Genomic DNA, 19,708 nt, shown 5'->3' on the forward strand with positions numbered 1-19,708 from the left:
CAATGGATGAACCACGAAATACAAGAATGGATGGGTCAAGAGAACATAGTAAGAGCAACAAAAGCACAGAGAATTAGATGGTATGGACACATAATGAGAAGAGAGAAGAACAATCCGTTAAGAGTTATAACCGAATGGATACCACCAGGTACAAGAACCAGAGGCAGGCCTAAACTCAGATGGAGACAACAAGTGGAAGAAGACTTAAGAAGTATGGAAATTAGAAATATAGGAAGCAAAATCAGGGAGAGAGAAGAATGGAGAAAGGTAGTGGAAACAGCGAAGTCACACCAGCAATTGTAAAACCAAAGTCAGAATGGGATGATCCCCCACAAAAAGGATCTTCAAGTGAAAACAGCTTCAGCTTCCTCGGGAGCGTACAGCTTGTATATATATCATAGTGTAGTTTTAATGTTTTAGATAAATATGAGTTGTTTATTAGCTTATTAATTCGGGGTTATCCACACATAATATACGATAATTAAATCCAATGAACATTTTAAAGACCAGAAAATGAAACAACATAGTTGGAAATTCCATGGCACCAAGGAGCATACCTTCGTTTATTTCCTAATCCATTGTAACTCAAAGAACGGATAAATATTATAATAAATGATAGTATAAATAAATACAAAATTTTGTTTACGGTATAATTTTTAGGCTATGTTGTTGATTTAAGTCACTGTTTCTACTCATGCGCAAAAATTCCGCTGCGTTAATTTATAAATTGACAAAATATTTTCTTACTGTTCTTACGATGTCAGTTGGACCAGAAGCATTTTTGGGGTCCGGTCAATAATTCTACGAAGAGCATAGAAATAAAGATAAACCATATAAACATTTGCTTGCTTCAAAATTGATCACTCCTTTTATTAGTCCACATGGACGCGGGTGTGGCTTACTACTTTCTAACGTATCTTATTGGGCAATACTGAAGAGTAATTGGTCAAATTGTTCGGAAGTGCTTAGGCTCAAATCATATCGTTATCTGGTCAAAATACCTTCTCATGTTTCAAAGGCGGCAAGCAATATAAACACTAAATAAACAGTGTCGTCGTCATAACTTACAATTATTTTATTTTTATAATACATTTTTTGTCTCATTTCTTTAGTACTTAAAAAATGAATAAGCACATTAAATTGCATTTGTAAGTATTATATACTTTTAATGATCAATTTTAAATTTTATTGTATTGTATTATGCTGAAACTGTATTGTTTATACAGGATGTCCCATATATTATGCGAGATTTAATGACGTCAATTTGCTCAGTCCGCTGATTGGATAATGTAATTAATGGAATTTTTCATGTTTCATATTTTTATTTCTTCCATATTTTCCTTTGTATGTGTCCATGTCTAAGAGCCATATATGAGTAGAGGGAGTGTACATTGATTGAAGACTCTTGATTTTAGGTATTGGGGGTATTTTTTTTTCTTTAGAATAAAAGACAGTTTTCCGAGTGATGCCCAGGCCAATCTTATTATTTTTTTTATTCCTTCGGTCTGATTTTTTTTATTTAATTTAGTGATTTGTCCTAGAATATCTCTTTTACTTGCTTTATTCTTGTTTGTGCCACTGTAATTATTGGTTCTCCTTGTTGATTGGTCATGGCTTTTGTTTTACTGTAAGCGATGTTCAGTCCCATCTTTGTCGATTCACTATCTAGTGCTTCCATCATTCTTGGTAATTCTTCACTATTTTCTGTTTTAATACAATATATATACTTACAAGTCAAAAGTGACATTTGGAAAAATTGTGTAGCTCAAGTTCAAGTAAAATAAAAATATTATCTTGCTTTGTCACCAATATTAATGTCTTCTTCTTCTTTTCCTTCTTCTTCTTCTTGTGTAGACAAGTAGACATGACTGTCTGTTTTTCAATGTGGCTCCAGTAAGTTGTCATTCCATCGTTTTCGTGGTCTTCCCACTTAGTTTTGGATCCCGCGTATGAAAAAAAAGTTGATTAATAGCAAGCTGAAAATTTTTTAATAGCTTAAGGGTGTGTAGTTGGAGAAACTTTGATATATGGGAACACTGGAATAGGGGAAGTTTTAATTGTGGAACAGGTTAAAAATTTGGAACGGCCAGACCACGAAAACGGCACATGTATTTTGTCCGACAGAACAGACTTAAACTCTCCGAACAGAGATTAAACTCTCATGCAAAAATCAGCCTACTATTTATCACCAAATGGGCGTTTTAATGAGTGAAACATGTAGAATATGTCAAATGACAGGAATTATGACAGCTGATAAATAGCAGTCTGATTTTTGCATGAGAGTTTAATCTCTGTTCGGAGAGTTTAAGTCTGACCGTTCCAAATTTTTAACCACAATTAAAACTGCCCCTGTTACAGTGTTCTCATATATCACAGTTTATCCGACTAGACACCGTTTAAGCTATTAACAAATTTTCAGCTTACTATTAATCAACTTTTTTTTTCATACGCGGGATACAGACCTAACTGATCGTCTTCCTATTGGGGAACCGTCTCTCGCCGTCCTTACTACTTTGTTTTTTGTCATTTGGCTCATGTAGTTGTTCCATTATACTCTTCTGCTTTTTACCCAGTTATTGATGTTGTCCACCTTGCATATCTGTCGTATATCTGCACTTCTACCTCTTCCCATATCCCATCGATTTTTCAAAGTATTTTCATGTCTGCTGTTTCTAGCATTCTTTCTGTCCTTTCTGTATCAAGTCCTGTTTCTGCCGCGTATTTATGTCATTATTGGTCTGATAACTGTTGTGTAAATTGCGCCTTTCACTTCTTTTCCAATATTGGTGTGGTAGTTATAAACACGACAAGTGTCGAATCAAGTTCTGAACACACGGATAGCGATATATTTCAACTTGTCAAAAATATGTCCTATGTATAGTATTTTTACTACAAAAGCGATATTACGTAGGTCAAAATTTTTGACGTAAGAGAACTGTCAAAACATTAGAATGTGAATTTTCATTATTGCCATGTTTATTATAAACATGGATATAATGAAGAGTCACATTCTAATGTTTTGACAGTTCTCTTACGTCAAAAATTTTGACCTACGTAATATCGCTTTTGTAGTAAAAATACTATACAGTAGTAAAAGTGATCTCTTCATTAGTCATGAATTAGACAATTCGACTGGAAGAGGAATTGTTCGTTTTCATGTATTTTATGTGTATATTCAAAGTGTAGTCTTATTTCTTTAGTTCTCAAATTAATAAGCACGTTAAATTTCATTTGTATTATGTATTTTTAATTATCTTTGGTGTCAATTTCATAAAGAAATGTGAACAGTTAACAACATTATTACTGTTTAACAAATATTGAACCATAATTTAAAAATAAAAGTTTACTCATTAATTTCTATTGCGCCGCCTATGTTTTACAAACGGTGCCGACAATCGGTGTCGAATTTTGTTTTTATACTGGTCCAACTGACATCGTAAGAACAGGGCCCGGATTACGTACACTCGATACGCATCGTATCCGCCATGTTTTACTGTAGCGCCTTATGGGAAAACATGGCGGATACGATGCGTATCGAGTGTACGTAATCCGGGCCCAGTACGTCTGCAGTCCGTTTCTTACGTCTACGTTGCGACTACGTCTACGCTACGTCAAACTATAAATTCAACTTAACAATTAACTTAATTACATCCTTCTAGTGAAACAAAATTTGTGTGCTTTGTACACACGTAAGAAGTTATACCTCTATTAGTATGATTTCAACGAAGAAATATATTATAAACAGTTTAATTGTATTTTTAGTTAAATATTAAACTAATTTTAATACTTAAAATAATATCAAAAACTTCGCAAAATAATAGCCTTTTGCAGTTGCTTTTCCCTCGATGAATCGTAGAAAGTCTAAATATTTAAATATATTTACTAACCAATTATCAGTAAATATCTATCACCGTCCTATATAGTCGAATTAACAAAAACACCATGTCAAATTTTATTTGAATTAATACCTAACTTAAAAGATTTATAGGGAAGTGCATAAAACTTTTCATTTCGGAAAAAATCAAACAAGATAGAACTTTTTGTAATTTCGTTAAGAAATGTTTAATAAATATCATATCAAAAAGTTCTACTGGAGAAGTGGGTGCTGTTTTTTTTTTATTAAACAAATGAACTGCTAAATTAGACGTTTTTTTTAAATAGCTCCGAAAATATAAATTTTAGAAAAAAACTGACTTGACCATTGAAAAATTCAGGAAATTTTACAAAAAAAAAAACCTTATATTAAGATTTTTCTAAAATTAAAGCTATAGCTTCTATAATTTTTTATTTATAACGCTAAAGTCACCCTTCTCACAAACATTGGCGCACTGTAAACTAGCGTACGGCGAAGTGCACGGTTGAGTTATTTTAATGTAATTCTTTAACTAATGGATCAAATGAAATTTTACAAACTGGACATTAAAGAGGAATAACAAAACTATCTTATGGTTGTAATAAAAAGAAATAAAATGTATGCGCATAAGTATGGTGTGGGCGGAAAATGAGACTTGCATCAATTTTCTTTGAAAATTATTTAAATATGTGCAACTAATACAATTTTTCTTCTAAAACTCTCCATTTTGCAAAACTTACCTTTCGATCATCCTACTAAACGATTTTTCATTCAAAAAAAATCTCAAAAACTTAATTCCACTGATACGACGTCTCAAAAAATGTAATTTTTGAAAACTTGGTTTTACAGAATTACCACCATTTTAAGACGGTACTACTTAAGTTTGAACAGATTTATTACAATTTCCTTGTTGCTTTTTTAAATCTGAGGACGTAATCTTTAAAATGCACTGAATTATTTCACTTTAGAAGTTCAATAAGTTATTCCTTTTTGAAAAAATTAAGAAAGATAACAAAATTATAATACAAAAACCGAAAATTACCAGCTAAAAAAATGTTTATACAAAGTGACCAAAACTTTTTTCTGTAAAACTTACCTAAAATACATTTAATAATAAGCTTCAACAATATGAAATGTTCAACAAAAACTTTTTTTTATCTTTTATACAGTATGTCTGCGTAGCTTGGAACCTATTGATAACTTTTTTATTATAAGTTTTACGAAAAAAGTTATTCTTCATAAAATACTCTGCACTGCATATAATTTATGATGCAACCATCAAATATCAAATTTTATTAATTTTATACGACGTATGTAAAAAAATATGAATTTCACTCAGGAGTGAAGTACTTTTGTATTTCACAATATCGAAAATTGTTATTAAGAAAAGTGGTTTGGAATTAAAAAAATATGTTTCAGTGTTCAATTACACCCTTCTAATTAAAATATTGTGAATAATAAAGACACTTAACTTTTAAGAAAAATTAATATTTTTTTACATACCTCGTATAAAATTGAAAAAGTTTGATATCTGATGGTTGTATTTTAGATTTTAGACCAGGTAGAGCATTTTATGAAAAATACCTTTTTTTCGTAAAATTCATAATAAAATAGTTATCACAATTTTAATAAACTGATGATGAGTATCAGTAACTTGGGAAAAGATTGAAACTTATTTTTCGATAAGAATCATGTAATTGTATATTTAAAAATAGTTTTTAATTTCATACAACTTTACATAATAGCATTTTTTGATCTTCTGGAATATAAAGGTATATTTAATGTTTAACGTAATTCATCTTTTTGACACAACTCGTATAAAATTGATAAAATTTAATACCTGATGGTTGAGTTATAGATTTTTGACTGTGCAGAGCATTTTATGGAAAATAACTTATTTCCTTAAATTGATAATAAAAAAGTTTTTCATGTGGTTCCTAGATAGGCAGACACACTGTATAAGAGCTCCTGTATAAGAATTTTCAAATTGTAATACCATATTTGGATTCAACATAATCAAAAACAAAATAAAAACATTTTACTTACTTACTTAATCCAGAACTCGTCTACCTTTCGGTGTGAGTTGTTACGGAGTTAGGTTCTCCGTCATTTTCTTCCACATTTCCTTCCATTTCCTTCTATCCATGGCCAATGCTTTTGTTTCCTCCCATTTTATTCCTCTTTTGTCGGCCGCTTCCCTCACTTCTTCTGTCCACGTCTTTCTTGGTCGTCCTCTCTTCTTTCTTCCCATATCTCTCGCTTCATATTTTATTTTTTAATTTTTTTTTATTTTTTATTTTTATAGTCTTACTATTTTTTCTTCTCCTCTTCTCAGTACATGTCCGAGCCATCTAAGTTGTCCTTGTTCGATTGTTGTTGTAACTGGGTGTATTTTCAGATTTTGTCTAAAGGTTTGATTTCTAATTTTATCTTTCCTTGTTTTTCCCTCTATTGTTCTCAAAAATCTCATTTCTGTGCTTATTAGTCTATTCTTTTACCTTTTTGTTAATGCCCAAGATTCACAGGCAGAGGTTAGAGTGGGTTTCACAATCTTTTTTACTATTTCGGTTTTTATATTCTTAGGTATTTCTTTCTTTTTTAAAAAGTTACTCTTAATACTATTGTACAGCTTACCAGTCTTTCCAATTCTTTCTATCTCATCTTCTAATTTTCCATTCCGGCTTATGATTAACCCCAAATACTTACATCTGTCTACCTTTTCAAGTTGCTTGCCATCTACTTCTATTTTGTGTTTTCTGTTTTGTCTTCCAATTATCATTGTTTTTGATTTTTCTTTATTTATTTTCATGTTTCTGATTTTTAGCTCTTCATACAATATGTTTATATTTTCTTGTAATTGTTTTTCTCCCCAATGATCACCAGGTCGTCTGCGTAGCATAGTTCTGTCATTTGTATCATGCTCAACTTCCAATATCCTACATTATATTTTCTCCATTTGTGTTTGCAGTTTTTTATTACGTCATCAAGTACTAGGTTAAAGAGTAGTGGACTCAGGACACAACCCTGTTTTAATCCAATGTTGCTGTCGAATACTTTTGATTTTTCATTTCTTGTCCTTACATAGCTTTTCGTTTTTTCATATAAACTCTGGATGCATCCTATTAGACCTTGTTCAATTTTTCTCTTCTCTAGTATTTTCCAAATATCTTCTCTTTTAATTCTGTCGAAAGCTTTTTCCATATCTATGAAACATGCATGTATTTCTTTTTCTGTTTTAAGAGCTTTTTCTATTATTTGTCTGATTATGAAAATCTGATCATTCGTCCCTCTTTCTTTTCTGAAACCACTCTGGCTCTCCTCAAAGGTGTTCTCTAGTTTTTCTCTTAGCCTGTTTTCTAGTATACTAGCATAAAGTTCTCCTACTGTGCTTCCTAGTGTTATTCCTCTATAGTTTGAGCATTCTTTGCTATGTCCTTTTTTATGCAATGGTGTTATAATGCCTATCTGCCAGTCTAGTGGTACTTTCTTTTCTTTCTTAGCTTGGTTCATGATGTTTAATAATTCTTGTTGTCTTTCTTCGTTCATGTATTTGACCATTTCTGCAGTTATATCGTCATGTCCTGCTGCTTTTCCCAGCTTGATTTTGTTGATTGCATTTGTTAATTCTTTTTGTGTTATATTTTCTCTCTGTTCCTGTTGCTCTTGTGGGGTGTGTTGATTTTTGTTTTGTTCTAACTTATTTACTTCTACTTGTTCCACTTCCAAGAGTTCTTCAAAGTATTCTCTCCACCTCTCCATAATCTCATTCTCTTCTGTGAGTATGGTTCCATTCTTATCCTTCACGTTTTTCAATGTATTTGGTTTTGGTTTTCTCATGCTCTTAAGTGTGTTATAGAACAATTTCTGGTTTTCACCGAATGCTTCTGTTAATTTATTTCCAAATTCTACCCACGTTCTGTCTTTGTTATTTTTAACCATCTGTTTAACTTCTGTTCTTTTCTCTTTTTACTTGTCATAGCTTTCTTGCTTTCTGTCTGTTAAGTATTTTTTCCACAGTCGTTTCTTTTCTTGTACTATTTTTTCTAAGTCTTTTGTCCACCATGCCGTGCGTTTTTTGGGGTTATTACTTATTTTTGTTACTCCACAGCTCTCTTTTGCAGCTACTAATAGACTATGTTTATAATCTTTCCATCTTTCTTCTGTATTTTGGTACTTATTTTCTCTTTTCCTGTGTTCTTCTAGACATTTCTGGTATCTCTTTTTAACTTCTATTTCTTTCAGTTTGTAGCTTCTGATTTTTTCTTTTATTATTTTTCTCTTTTTGTCATTTTGTATGTCTTTTATTATTCTATAGCTCATTTTGACTAGATAGTGGTCACTTCCAATCTCTGCGCTTCTTTTTACCTTAATATTTTTTACTGCTTTCCATATCTCGGAGTTAATTGGGAAATAATCAATTATTGATCTCTCGCCTCTACCCCTCTCTTCCCTTGTGTATTTGTTGACGTCTTTGTGTGTAAACTTTGAATTCCCTATTATCAGATCATTTTCGATGCATAAATTTATAGTCCTTGTTCCATTATCGTTTCTCGTCTCTTCTCCCTCTTTTCCTAGCCATTTTTCTATACCCGCATTTTGTTGTCCCACTTTTCCATTCATGTCGCCCATTATTATTAAATTGTTATTCTCTGTCTTGTCTATTATTTCTTGAAGTTTTTCAAAATACTCATTTTTTTCATTCTTGTTTGTATTATCAGTTGGTGCATATGTTATGATGTAACTATACTTTTCTTGTTTAATCTTTAGTTGAACTGTTAAAATTCTATCGTTTTTAAATTGGACATCGATGATGTTCTTTATACAGGATGGAGTTACAATTACTGCTACTCCTGCTTTCGCTGTGCTACTTTGGTCCACTCCTGACCACCATATATTGTATCCGTCTTTTATTTCTTTCATTCCTGTTCCTTTTTTCTTTGTTTCTGTGACTCCTAATATGTCAATTTTCAGTTTTTTTCATTTCTTCGACTATTTCCTCTTCTTTACCATTTATTCCTCTTGTGCTCCAAATACCTATTTCTATCGTTTCGTTATTTATTAGTTCACGCCCTTGCTGTTTTCCTTTAATATTTTTTATTTTATTATCGTTGTTTGTTTTCTTTGTCCTTATTCCTGCCTTTTTCGTCTCCACTATTTCCGTCGTATTTTCGTATATCAGTTTTTTTAATTTTTCATATTTCTGACTTCGAGTTCTCCTTTTTCGTTATTCCATATCCATTCTTCATTTTCTATTATAATTTTTTGATATTTAATCTGTACTTGTTTACCTTTATTCTTCTCTGTGTGTGCCCTTTTTCTTATGTGGTAGTCTATTTCCCTTTCTTTTGCGGTGAGATCATTGTTAATATAGACTATATTTCTATTTTTCTTTAATTTATGTTTATTTTCTATTACTTTCGTTTTTCCTTCTGTATCTAACAATTCCACCAGGCATTTGTTTTCGCTGATTTTCTTAACTTCTTTTATTTCTGGTTCCACTTCTAGTTCATTTCTTATGAAATTCTTTATTTCAGTTTTCATGTCTTTTTGATTTGTGCTTTGTAGACTTATCCCTGTGATTACGACGTTATTTTTCCTTTTATCTTTCTCTAATTGTTCGACGTGTTCATTCAGTTTCAATATTTCTTTCTTTAAGCTTGAGTTTTCTCTTTTCAGTTCCATAATTACTTGCAGGTACTCTTCCTGCCCCTGTCTTATTTCTTTTATATCTTCTTTTATATCTTCTTTTATGTCCTTTCTCATATCTTCCAGTATTTTCGATGTTTAATCGATAGTTAGTATCAATCTTGAATACACCTAATTACTAAATCTGTAATGTTTTGATTTATGTTGTATGCATAAAATTACAAAATACTAGAAAATTTCGCTTTTTGGCATAAATTTAAGCAATAATAAGGTAAATTTTGTACAATATTTTTAATAATTAAAGTAAATAAATTTTAAGTTCAGTCAAATAAATAATCGATTAGTGCCGTCGACAACTTACAGTCAATCTCGGTTAATTTTATTAATATTCGCGGCAGGTGAAGTAAAATTCTTCTTTCAGTACAATAAAGTGTTACTTTACTGCCGCAAATGAAGGCAAATGGGTACAATAATGAATGACTTTGGTGACGGTTGCCAATAAAAAATATTTACTTATTTAACATAAATAGGGAAATCCCACTAATTGGCTGTATACCATAGCAAAAATAGTGAAGAAGTAAAACAGACTTCCTTTTGTAGCTGGTATATATAAATTTTGTTTAAGAATTTTCTTAAAAAGATCCAAGTTGGACAAAAATTACATCACAGATTAATGAACGTTTTCGGTCTTAGCAGACTATCATCAGGTTAAACTCTAGATCGTTGTAGTTGAAACTAGCCACAGAAATTGGTCAAATGACCTTCAAATAACAAATTTTATAAACTAAGTTATCAATCGAAGTAGCGCAGAAAACGACAATAAATATCGCCTCCGTACCACCAGATTGACAACAGGTGGAATACTTTCTTTGGTTACACCTCCTGAGATTTTCAAACTTTATAAATCATACAGAGTGCCGAGAAAATTAAGATGAGTGAATTTTAAATAATTCACAACTCATCTAGTCAGCGTGGTAAAGCTCCAACAAGAAAGATTCCTTAATACTCAAACAAAAGAGTAAACGAATTAAAAATCTAATGCCTGCAACTACAGACCTATTGCCTTACTACCGGTACTCTCCAAAATTATTGAAAGACTCATTAAAACTCGACTTATGTCCTTTATCGTTGATAACAACATTTTATCTCAAAATCAATTCGGCTTTTTAACTAATAAATGTACCACTGATGCCATGTTTTCTGTACTACATGAGGTTTATCAAGCACTAAACAATAATCTTTATACTGCCACTGTTTCCTATGACTATGCCAAAGCTTTTGATTGTGTAAATCACGACATCTTGATTAAAAAACTAAATTTCTATGGAATTAGAGGTATTTTTTTGAATTGGTTCCAATACTATTTGAATAATAGGAAACAACTAGTTAGAGCAAATGATACTGACTCTAGTCTCAAAAACATTGTATGTGGAGTACCGCAAGGTTCAGTATTGGGTCCTCTTCTGTTCCTTATCTTTATAAATGACATCATTAATTTAAAAATCGATGGGAAAATTTTTCTTTTAGCTGATGATACCAGTATCACTTGGAGCAACTCAACTATAGCATCTCTTCATGAAACTATAACTTCGGATCTCCTGACGATAAAGACCTGGTCGGACTCTAATTTACTCTCTTTTAATGTAGATAAAACAGTAGCATTATCCTATAAAGGAGCTCTTCAACCTTTGCCTCTTAATAACAGCCAGATCAGTACCGTTGATTCTGTAAAATTTCTTGGTATTTTTTTAGACAGCCACCTCAAATGGTCCCTTCATATCGATTGGTTAAGTAAGAAACTCGCCTCAGCTTGCTATGCAATAAGATCTGTCTCAAGGGAACTCAATTTAGCATCTTCTAAAATAACATATTTTTCGTTATTCGAGTCTCATCTTCGATATGGTCTTCCTTTTTGGGGTTCCAGTACAGCTGCTCAATTTGATGTTATTTTTAAATTGCAAAAAAGAGCAATAAGGTATCTGTTTGGCCTCAGAAGATCTACACATTGCAGAAGTTACTTCAGGAATCACGTAATTTTAACACTTCCATCTTTATATATTATAGAAACGGTTTGTTTAATTCGTAAACACCTTCATGCCTTTCCAGCAAGGCCCAATCATCTTTACTCCACCAGAAATTCAATCTTTGATATTTATTTACCGATCCCATGCACTGAGTTAGTAAAGAAATCTATATTATATTCAGCAAAAAAACTTTAAAACCATCTGCCTTTACAACTTAAATCTGCAACATCTTTCACAAAATTCCGTAAACTGACAAAAGCTTATCTATCTAAAAGACCATATTATTCAATAGAAGAATTTATTAATGAATAACTAAGAAAATTGGGTTTCATACGCAGTAGCTTAAACTGTAATTTCCTAATGTTGTATTTTATTTGTTGTAAGTATGTTCAATTTTCAATTTGCAATGTATATAAATTTTGCAATTAATTGTTTTTGTCTTTGGTTTTATATCTTATTTACTGTATATTGACGATTTATCTAATTTTATTAAATTGTAGTTGTTATTTGTTATTTGTTGTTGATATTATTTTTCTTTTGACTGTATTGCTTTGTCCATAAAATTGTAAAAAATTTCGGTGATAATAAAGCATATTTCTATTCTATAAAAATGTATAAACATTCTCAATTTCTTTGCAAAACGAAAATGCAGCAGCGGCATAATACTCTGGTTAAAGCGGAGAGTGCAGGAAGAGTCTATACCGGTTTCAGAGATCCTTTTCCCCTCATCAGTAAACCCATATCCTCTTATCTCCGCTTTAACCATTTACCATAGCTTGGGCCTTCCCGAATTGCAAAGAAAGAAATGTCACGGATGAACTAGGGCCACCTACCGAAAAACAAACTAAGTTATCAATCGAAGTAGCGCAGAAAACGACAATAAATATCGCCTCCGTACCACCAGATTGACAACGGGTGGAATACTTTCTTTGGTTACACCTCCTGAGATTTTCAAAATTTATAAATCATACAGGGTGCCGAGGAAATTAAGATGAGAGAATTTTAAATAATTCACAACTCATCTACTCAGCGTGGTAAAGCTCCAACAAGAAAGATTCCTTAATACTCAAACAAAAGAGTAAACGAATTAAAAATGTATAAACATTCTCAATTTCTTTGCAAAACGAAAATGCAGCAGCTGCATAATACTCTGGTTAAAGCGGAGAGTGCAGGAAGAGTCTATACCGGTTTCGGAGGTCTTTTTCCCCTCATTAGAGAATGTTTATACATTTTTAACAAATTTTATAATTTTATAATATGATGCGACAACAAGTCAATGTTAAAAGAATAAAAATTTTCAAATGTGCGTCTTTATCTTTGCTTCACCATGCGTACACCATAAATGTCAGATAATTATAAAATCAGTATAAAGCTGATTTAAACCTACTTTTTTTGTATACACATTTAAATACAAGCAATCTTCTGACCCTTCAAGTTCTTTTGTCATCTCATTTCGTTGATAGCAAGAGTTTCCATCAATCGTAGCATCCCTTATTCCACTCCATGGCTCAGCAGGTACTGGAGCCTAAAATATAGAAATATCGTTTAAAAATCTGTTAATATCTTGTTAAAAATAAAATTATTGGACCATTGTTTTTAAAATATTTATTTGAACCCAATCTTTTCTGTTTCTTGATTGCCTTATCTCTTTCAAATGCGATTAATAGATATCTAGATACGTAATTATTTTGTGAATACCGATCCGACCCATTTGACAATTTCAATGATGCATTTTTCAGACAAAGAACAGAAGTAACAGATGCCATAAGAAGAATTATGACTCTAAAGTGGAACTGGGCTGGACACATAGCTAGAATGTGGGATTACAGATCGACACAGCGAATAATACACTGGAGACCAAGACAAGAAACAAATCGAAGTGAAGGTCGTCTACCAAAAAGATGGTCTAATGACAAACAGAAATACATGGAAAAGACTGATGCAGATCTATATCCAGCAGGGGATAGATCCGGGTTGAATCATGATGATGATGATGAAAATTTTGTGTGTGTACTTTGTACGCACGTAAGAAGTAATACTTTTATTATTATCATTTAAATGAAATAAATATATTTTAAACGGTTTAATTGTATTTTTATTTAAATATTAAACTGATTTTAATAAGTTAAAATAATACTAAAAATTAAAAAAAAACGTTAATACGTCATTTTTAAACATTGTAGCCTCCTCGGAATTACATGTCCCTTGATAAATCGTAGAAAATCTAAAAAACGTCAGATTTTTTACACAAATTCTTAATTTTTCTTCGTCGTATTTTAATATTAATGAAACTATTTTCAATGAAGACACATTCAAAGACACAACAATTATAATAAATATAGTTATTAAAAACACTAATATATTTTCTCACACATTATTTGCACTTATACATACATAAATTAAAAGATTTAGCAACTAACTTTATACTGTCGGTATGAGCGTACTTCATACTATCGCTTTTATAAAAATTCACTCTCAACATTTTTCCCAACCATATCAAAGTTCAAGAAACAAAAACAAAATCGTATGTAGATAGAAGGCAACCGTAGATACGTATTTCTTGTTATTTGGTCATCATCAGTAGGGTGCAGCCAAGTTAGAAATGGAGTACGTTAACCTGAGAAAGGATCACTATAGGAGAAATGCGACCGGTTTGTAATAAAAATGTTAGAAGACTTCAAGGACCTAGCACAACAACGCTAGGAGAGGAATGCCAAACGTTTAAATCGTTTAAAATTTAAAACAAATAGTAAAAAAGGATATTATAATGTAGCAAATAGAGGTTGAACCTCGCAAAATGGACACAAGTCCGGTTTTATTTTTTTTTCTGGTATATCAAGGGGTACTTCTTATGATACTAACTTTTTCTAAAAAATTTTGCCCCCGAATCCCCCCTTTTCAACCCTTTAAAGGATGTAATTTAAGGTTTTTTCGAAACGTAGCACTTTCTATACATTTTGCAAAAAATTTACTTAATAGTAAAATGAAGAAGACTATATTTCCTACTATTTATTTCCCGACAGCATATATCTATCACCCACCGTTTAGCGGGGGTGGCGCCCCAAAGTTGACAAATTTTTAAAAAAGATGTTCTTAAAAAATATATTTTTTTCTAACTGTAATCAAAATTAAGAAGAAACCCTGCGGAAATTAATCACAAATAAAAAAATATGAAAAAAAATTTTTTAGGAAACGTTTTTCTTTAGTTCCGAGTGACTAAAATTAAAGATATTAAAAAATCAACTAAAAAGCAAAAAATAAAAAAAAATTGAAAAAATCCAACACATTCGTCAAAGAAAAGCGTGGCGCGTCTTCATCGAATAAACGGTTTTCGCCCCACGCTTTTCTTTGACGAATGTGTTGGATTTTTTCATTTTTTTTATTTTTTATTTTTAGTCTTACACTTTTCAAACATTAAAATATATCGCCATGTTTATTAAAATATGCATAAAACATATGATGAACAAACATGAAAAGTAGTCGGAATCGGCAAAAAATTTGAAACTCTATTGTTTATTTATGAAACATAACGTAAATAATTAACGTAAAAAGTGAAATTATGTATAGTTCATATAATTAGCTACAAACTGTATTGTTTTTTTATGAAACATAACGTAAACAATTAACGTAAAAAGTGAAATTATGTATAGTTCATATAATTAGCTACAATCTGTAAAAGTTTCAAGTTTCTACATTGTAAATAACAAGAGAATTTAAGCATTTTCTGGTAAAATCGTTTTTATATTTAAACAATTAACAAACATAAAAAATTATTGATTATTCGTGCATTGTTCCCGCGAATGCATATGTCTGCAAATTTTTAGTCATTTGCATTGAAGAAAACGCAGTAAAATTAACGTCCAAAGATTTGACCCAAACGATTGAACTAAAGAAAAGCGTTTAATTAATACGCCAAAACGAATTCTAATAGCACAAAACGTCTCTACCGGTGGTTTTTCTAAGACTACGATAAAAACACGAATTTTTTGAAGTCGAGTTTTGGGTGAGGTTCTGTTTCGTATTGTATTGAAATTTGACACGAATATGCCGATTTTTATATAAACAAATATTATCGTTCAATATTTCGTTATAAGCGTTCAAAATTTGAAACTTTATTGTTTATTTATGAAGCACAACGTAAACAATTAACGTAAACAGTGAAATTATGTATAGTTCATGTCATTCGTAAAAGTTTTAAGTTTCTACATTGTAAAAAACAAGAGAATTTAAGCATTTTCCATTAAAATCGTTTATTTTTATTTAAACAATTAATAAACATAAAAAAATAACTTTTATTGACTATTCGTGTATTGTTCCCGCGAGTGCATATGTCTGCAAATTTTCATTCATTTGCACTGAAAAAAAGGCAGTCAAATTAACGTCTAAAGATTTGACGCAAACTATTGAACTAAAGAAAAGCGTTTAAAAAAAGAAGAATGTGTAACTTATTAAATTTAAATTAAAATACATTTTACTGCTGTCATAAACCAGACAGAAATGTTTATATCACAAATAATCATTGCTTTTCGCTTAAATTGAATGTTAAAACTTCCAAGAGGCAGGTGGCTGGCGGGAGCTGGCTTGAATATTTAATTTAATCAAAAAGCAATGTTTATTTCTGAAATACACATTTTTTTCTGTTTACTGTAAAATGTATTCTGGGTTAAATAAATTACATACATTCTTCTTTTTTGTCAAATAATTTAATTAAAAAATTATTTTTGGATACCCTGTACAAATAATTATATAAATTTTTATATCACTGAATAAAGAATTGAATGACCTTTCAAATGAGCTATCGCATGTCCCCTATTCTCGTTTAAAAAAATCATCCATTACGTCATCGCGCCCAGATGGATGACGTCACTAGTATGACATATATGCCAAAATATCGTTATTTAAAAATAAAAATCGACCTCTTTCGGGATTTTTCCTTAAAGTCGCCTTTTTACGAAATAACGAATTTATTCTTTTCATTTGCATCGTACTGTATAAACAAATATATGAGTGTTCAAAATTTAAAACTTTATTGTTTATTTATGACGCATAACGTAAACAATTAACGTAAAAAGTGAAATTATGTATAGGTTATATCATTACCTACAATCCGTAAAAGTTTCAAGTTTCTACATTGTAAAAAACAAGAGAATTTAAGCCTTTTTCCATTAAAATCGTTTATTTTATTTAAACAATTATTAAACATAAACAAAAATTTTTTGTTGTCTATTCGTGTATTGTTCCCGCGAATGCATATGTCTGCCAATTTTCATTCATTTGCATGGAAGAAAAGGTAGTCAAATTAACATCCAAAAATTTGACGCAATCTATTGAACTAAATAAAAGCGTTTAATAAGTGGCTTTTTAGTATAGCTATACTAAATATTTTTTAGTATAGGTTTTATTTAAGGACAATTGCAAATTTTTTAATTACAGGGTGTTACATTTAAAAAAAAACCCTTTTTATACCATCTGAACCGCCTATGCTAGAGTAAAAACACTTTCAGCGATTATCCATGTGCTAGTGTTATTTAGAAATTTGTATAGTGCACTCCCATTTTTCCCCGGAACCACACCAAAAAAAAGGAGAATTGATAAAGAAAATAGTCAAAAATTGATTTTAGGCCACCACTGTGGCTTTAGGGTGCAAAGAAAATAAAATATGCATAGGTCATAATATGTAGCAGACCGCGTGTTCTTTTATTTTTCATATAATTATGTTATCCATAAAATGAATAGGTGACGAAAAACAAAAAAAAACTGGAGTCCGCCAAAGCACTTCTGAGGTTTACGGCGCCATTGTGCCGTAACAGTTGCTTATACAAAAAAGATGCATAGGACCTTATTTGTAGAGAAAATAGTGGTCTTTAATTCTCTATAAGTTTTGTTTTAAAAAAATGCATAGGTAATAAGAAAATCGTCAAAACATGCTCTCCAAGAGATACGGGTAGTTTCTGCAGTTTATTTTCAAGGATAGGGGTAGTTTCCGCAGGGATGTTGCAATAATGATATATATTTGTGAAAATCCGTATTAATGGAGCATCCCAGCAAACAGGTTTGAGCCCAGTTACGTGATGATTACGTTAAATTTACGGCAAATTTCAACGAATACGTAACTCGGTGATTTATGACGGGAAAAAAACGTATTTCAGTGCCAAATCATTCACCTATATATTAGTGCTTCCTTTATACATGTTTGACATTAGAATAATATAAAATCATAATGACGAATATAGTACATGTTTTTTATAATAGGTGTGAATGTCGGTTACATCGCAAAGGTACGTTTATTTCACGTAATAATCACGAAACAGAAATAACTTCCTTTGGTCAAATTTTGAGAAATATTTTGGAAAACAAAATTTTACAACGGTGTTGGTTAAATACGTATCGCTTGAATTTTACTTACTGTATTTTATGGACGTCGAAAAATTAGATGTATTTCACGTAAAAGTAATGTAAATAATACCAATATTTAAATAAACAGTTTATGATTTCGATTTTAAAATCATTTAGCATAACTATTTCAATCCAACCTTGATTTGACGCTATTTTTGCTATGTTTTGCTTTGAAAATATCACAGGAGCTAAAATGATGTTGAGTCTAATTTTCAAATCGCGCGCGGTGATGACGTACTACCAAGCCTTTCTCCTCCTTTAAATACTATCCCGTGACCACGGTACGTGATTAACATAGTTGGTTCGAAAACTAAATTAATCGATTTATCGAATAATAGATACGTTTCGATAGGATTATTTTTTAATATTATTCTGGTATTGAAATAGATTTTTAGTAAGACCAATTAGTTAATAGTAGAAGAAATTTAAAAACAAAAAGAAAATACGTAATACTAATTTAAAGTAAGTAGAATAGTTTAACTGTAATTTAAAAATAATCGATATTTAAAATCGATGATCATAACCTCTAATATCAGCTTCTCACAACAAAAAGTGAAAGTGAAACGTGAAACCGTGAAACGTGAAGAGCTTTATTTCCTTCGTTTTATTTTAGGCGGGTTTATTTATAATAATGTCTTTCGTATTAACGTTTACCTCACTGCTCGAGGGTTGAAGTGCCGCCGATGGTGCAATTAGAAAAAACAAGAAAGTGTCGAAGTGTCCTCCTAGAAATAAAAAGTGACCTGTGTTGTGTTTTGTGTTGGCAAATTTTTTAATGTTTCTTTAGGTCGTTACCATTTTTGGTTCATTATCTTGTATAATAATTTTACAAGACAAATGTTTTAAAGTCTCTAAATTCTACTAAATAAATACATTGTTAATACTTTATATTATGTTTGTTTTATTTATATCATATGAGGATAGTAATTACGTGATTCATAAGTTAATTAAGGTCGAATTATTTACGTGAACCGAGGACGTATCTTTCACGTGAATACTAATAAATACATTCCCTAAAAGATACGTTAATCAACACGTATTTGCAACGTGAATTTTCCGAAACATTTTATTGCTATATAAGGTAAATAACACGTCTATTGAAGACGAGTTATTCACGTAATTTAAAGACGTATTTTCAATGTGACATTCCAACCAAATTTTCACGTGAAATTCACGTAAGCAATTTACGTATATTGGTGACAAATGTACCCAAAATTCACGTAATTAACACGTCGGTCTGTTTGCTGGGATATGTCCTTATGAATCAAAAAGCAAAAAAAAAAAAATTTTGCAACCAACTCTTTATTTATTTTTTTTGCTACAGGGGTTGCACTAAGAAATCGCTTTTGGTGTCCATGCATGGGTAATAAGAACGTGCACAAAATTATATATGTAGCATTTTAATAAAGGGCATGGTGTGTGAAGGATTACAAGAAAATAACTTTCTTTATTAATTCTCCTTCTTTTGGGGTGGTTCCGGAAAAAAATGGGGGTGCGTTATATAAATTTTTAAATAACACCAGTACATGGATAATCGCGGAAAATGTTTTTACTCTAGCATAGGCGGTTCAGATGGTGTAAAAAGAGGTTTTTTAAAATATAACACCATGTAATTAAAAAAGGGACAATTGCCCTTAAATAAAAACTATACAAAAAAATCAGCCACTTATTTGTGATTAATTTCCCCAGGGTTTTTTTCTTAATTTTCATTACAGTTAGGAAAAAATATATTTTTTTAAAACTTGTCAATTTTGGGGCGTCACCCACGCTAAACGGTGGGTGATAGACA

General features: G+C 31.0%; 1 protein-coding gene across 1 annotated transcript in view; it reads right to left on the reverse strand.

The window, feature by feature from the left end:
• LOC126890632 (juvenile hormone esterase-like) overlaps positions 1 to 19,708 on the reverse strand; it is a 106,965-nt gene that overhangs the window by 65,711 nt on the left and 21,546 nt on the right. Inside the window, exon 2 of the mRNA XM_050659718.1 lies at positions 12,911 to 13,048. Within this exon, the coding sequence (XP_050515675.1) occupies positions 12,911 to 13,048 (138 nt within the window). The remainder of the gene's footprint in view (positions 1 to 12,910; positions 13,049 to 19,708) is intronic.

Source organism: Diabrotica virgifera, chromosome 8 (genome assembly GCF_917563875.1).
Source record: "Diabrotica virgifera virgifera chromosome 8, PGI_DIABVI_V3a".
Lineage (NCBI taxonomy): Eukaryota > Metazoa > Arthropoda > Insecta > Coleoptera > Chrysomelidae > Diabrotica > Diabrotica virgifera.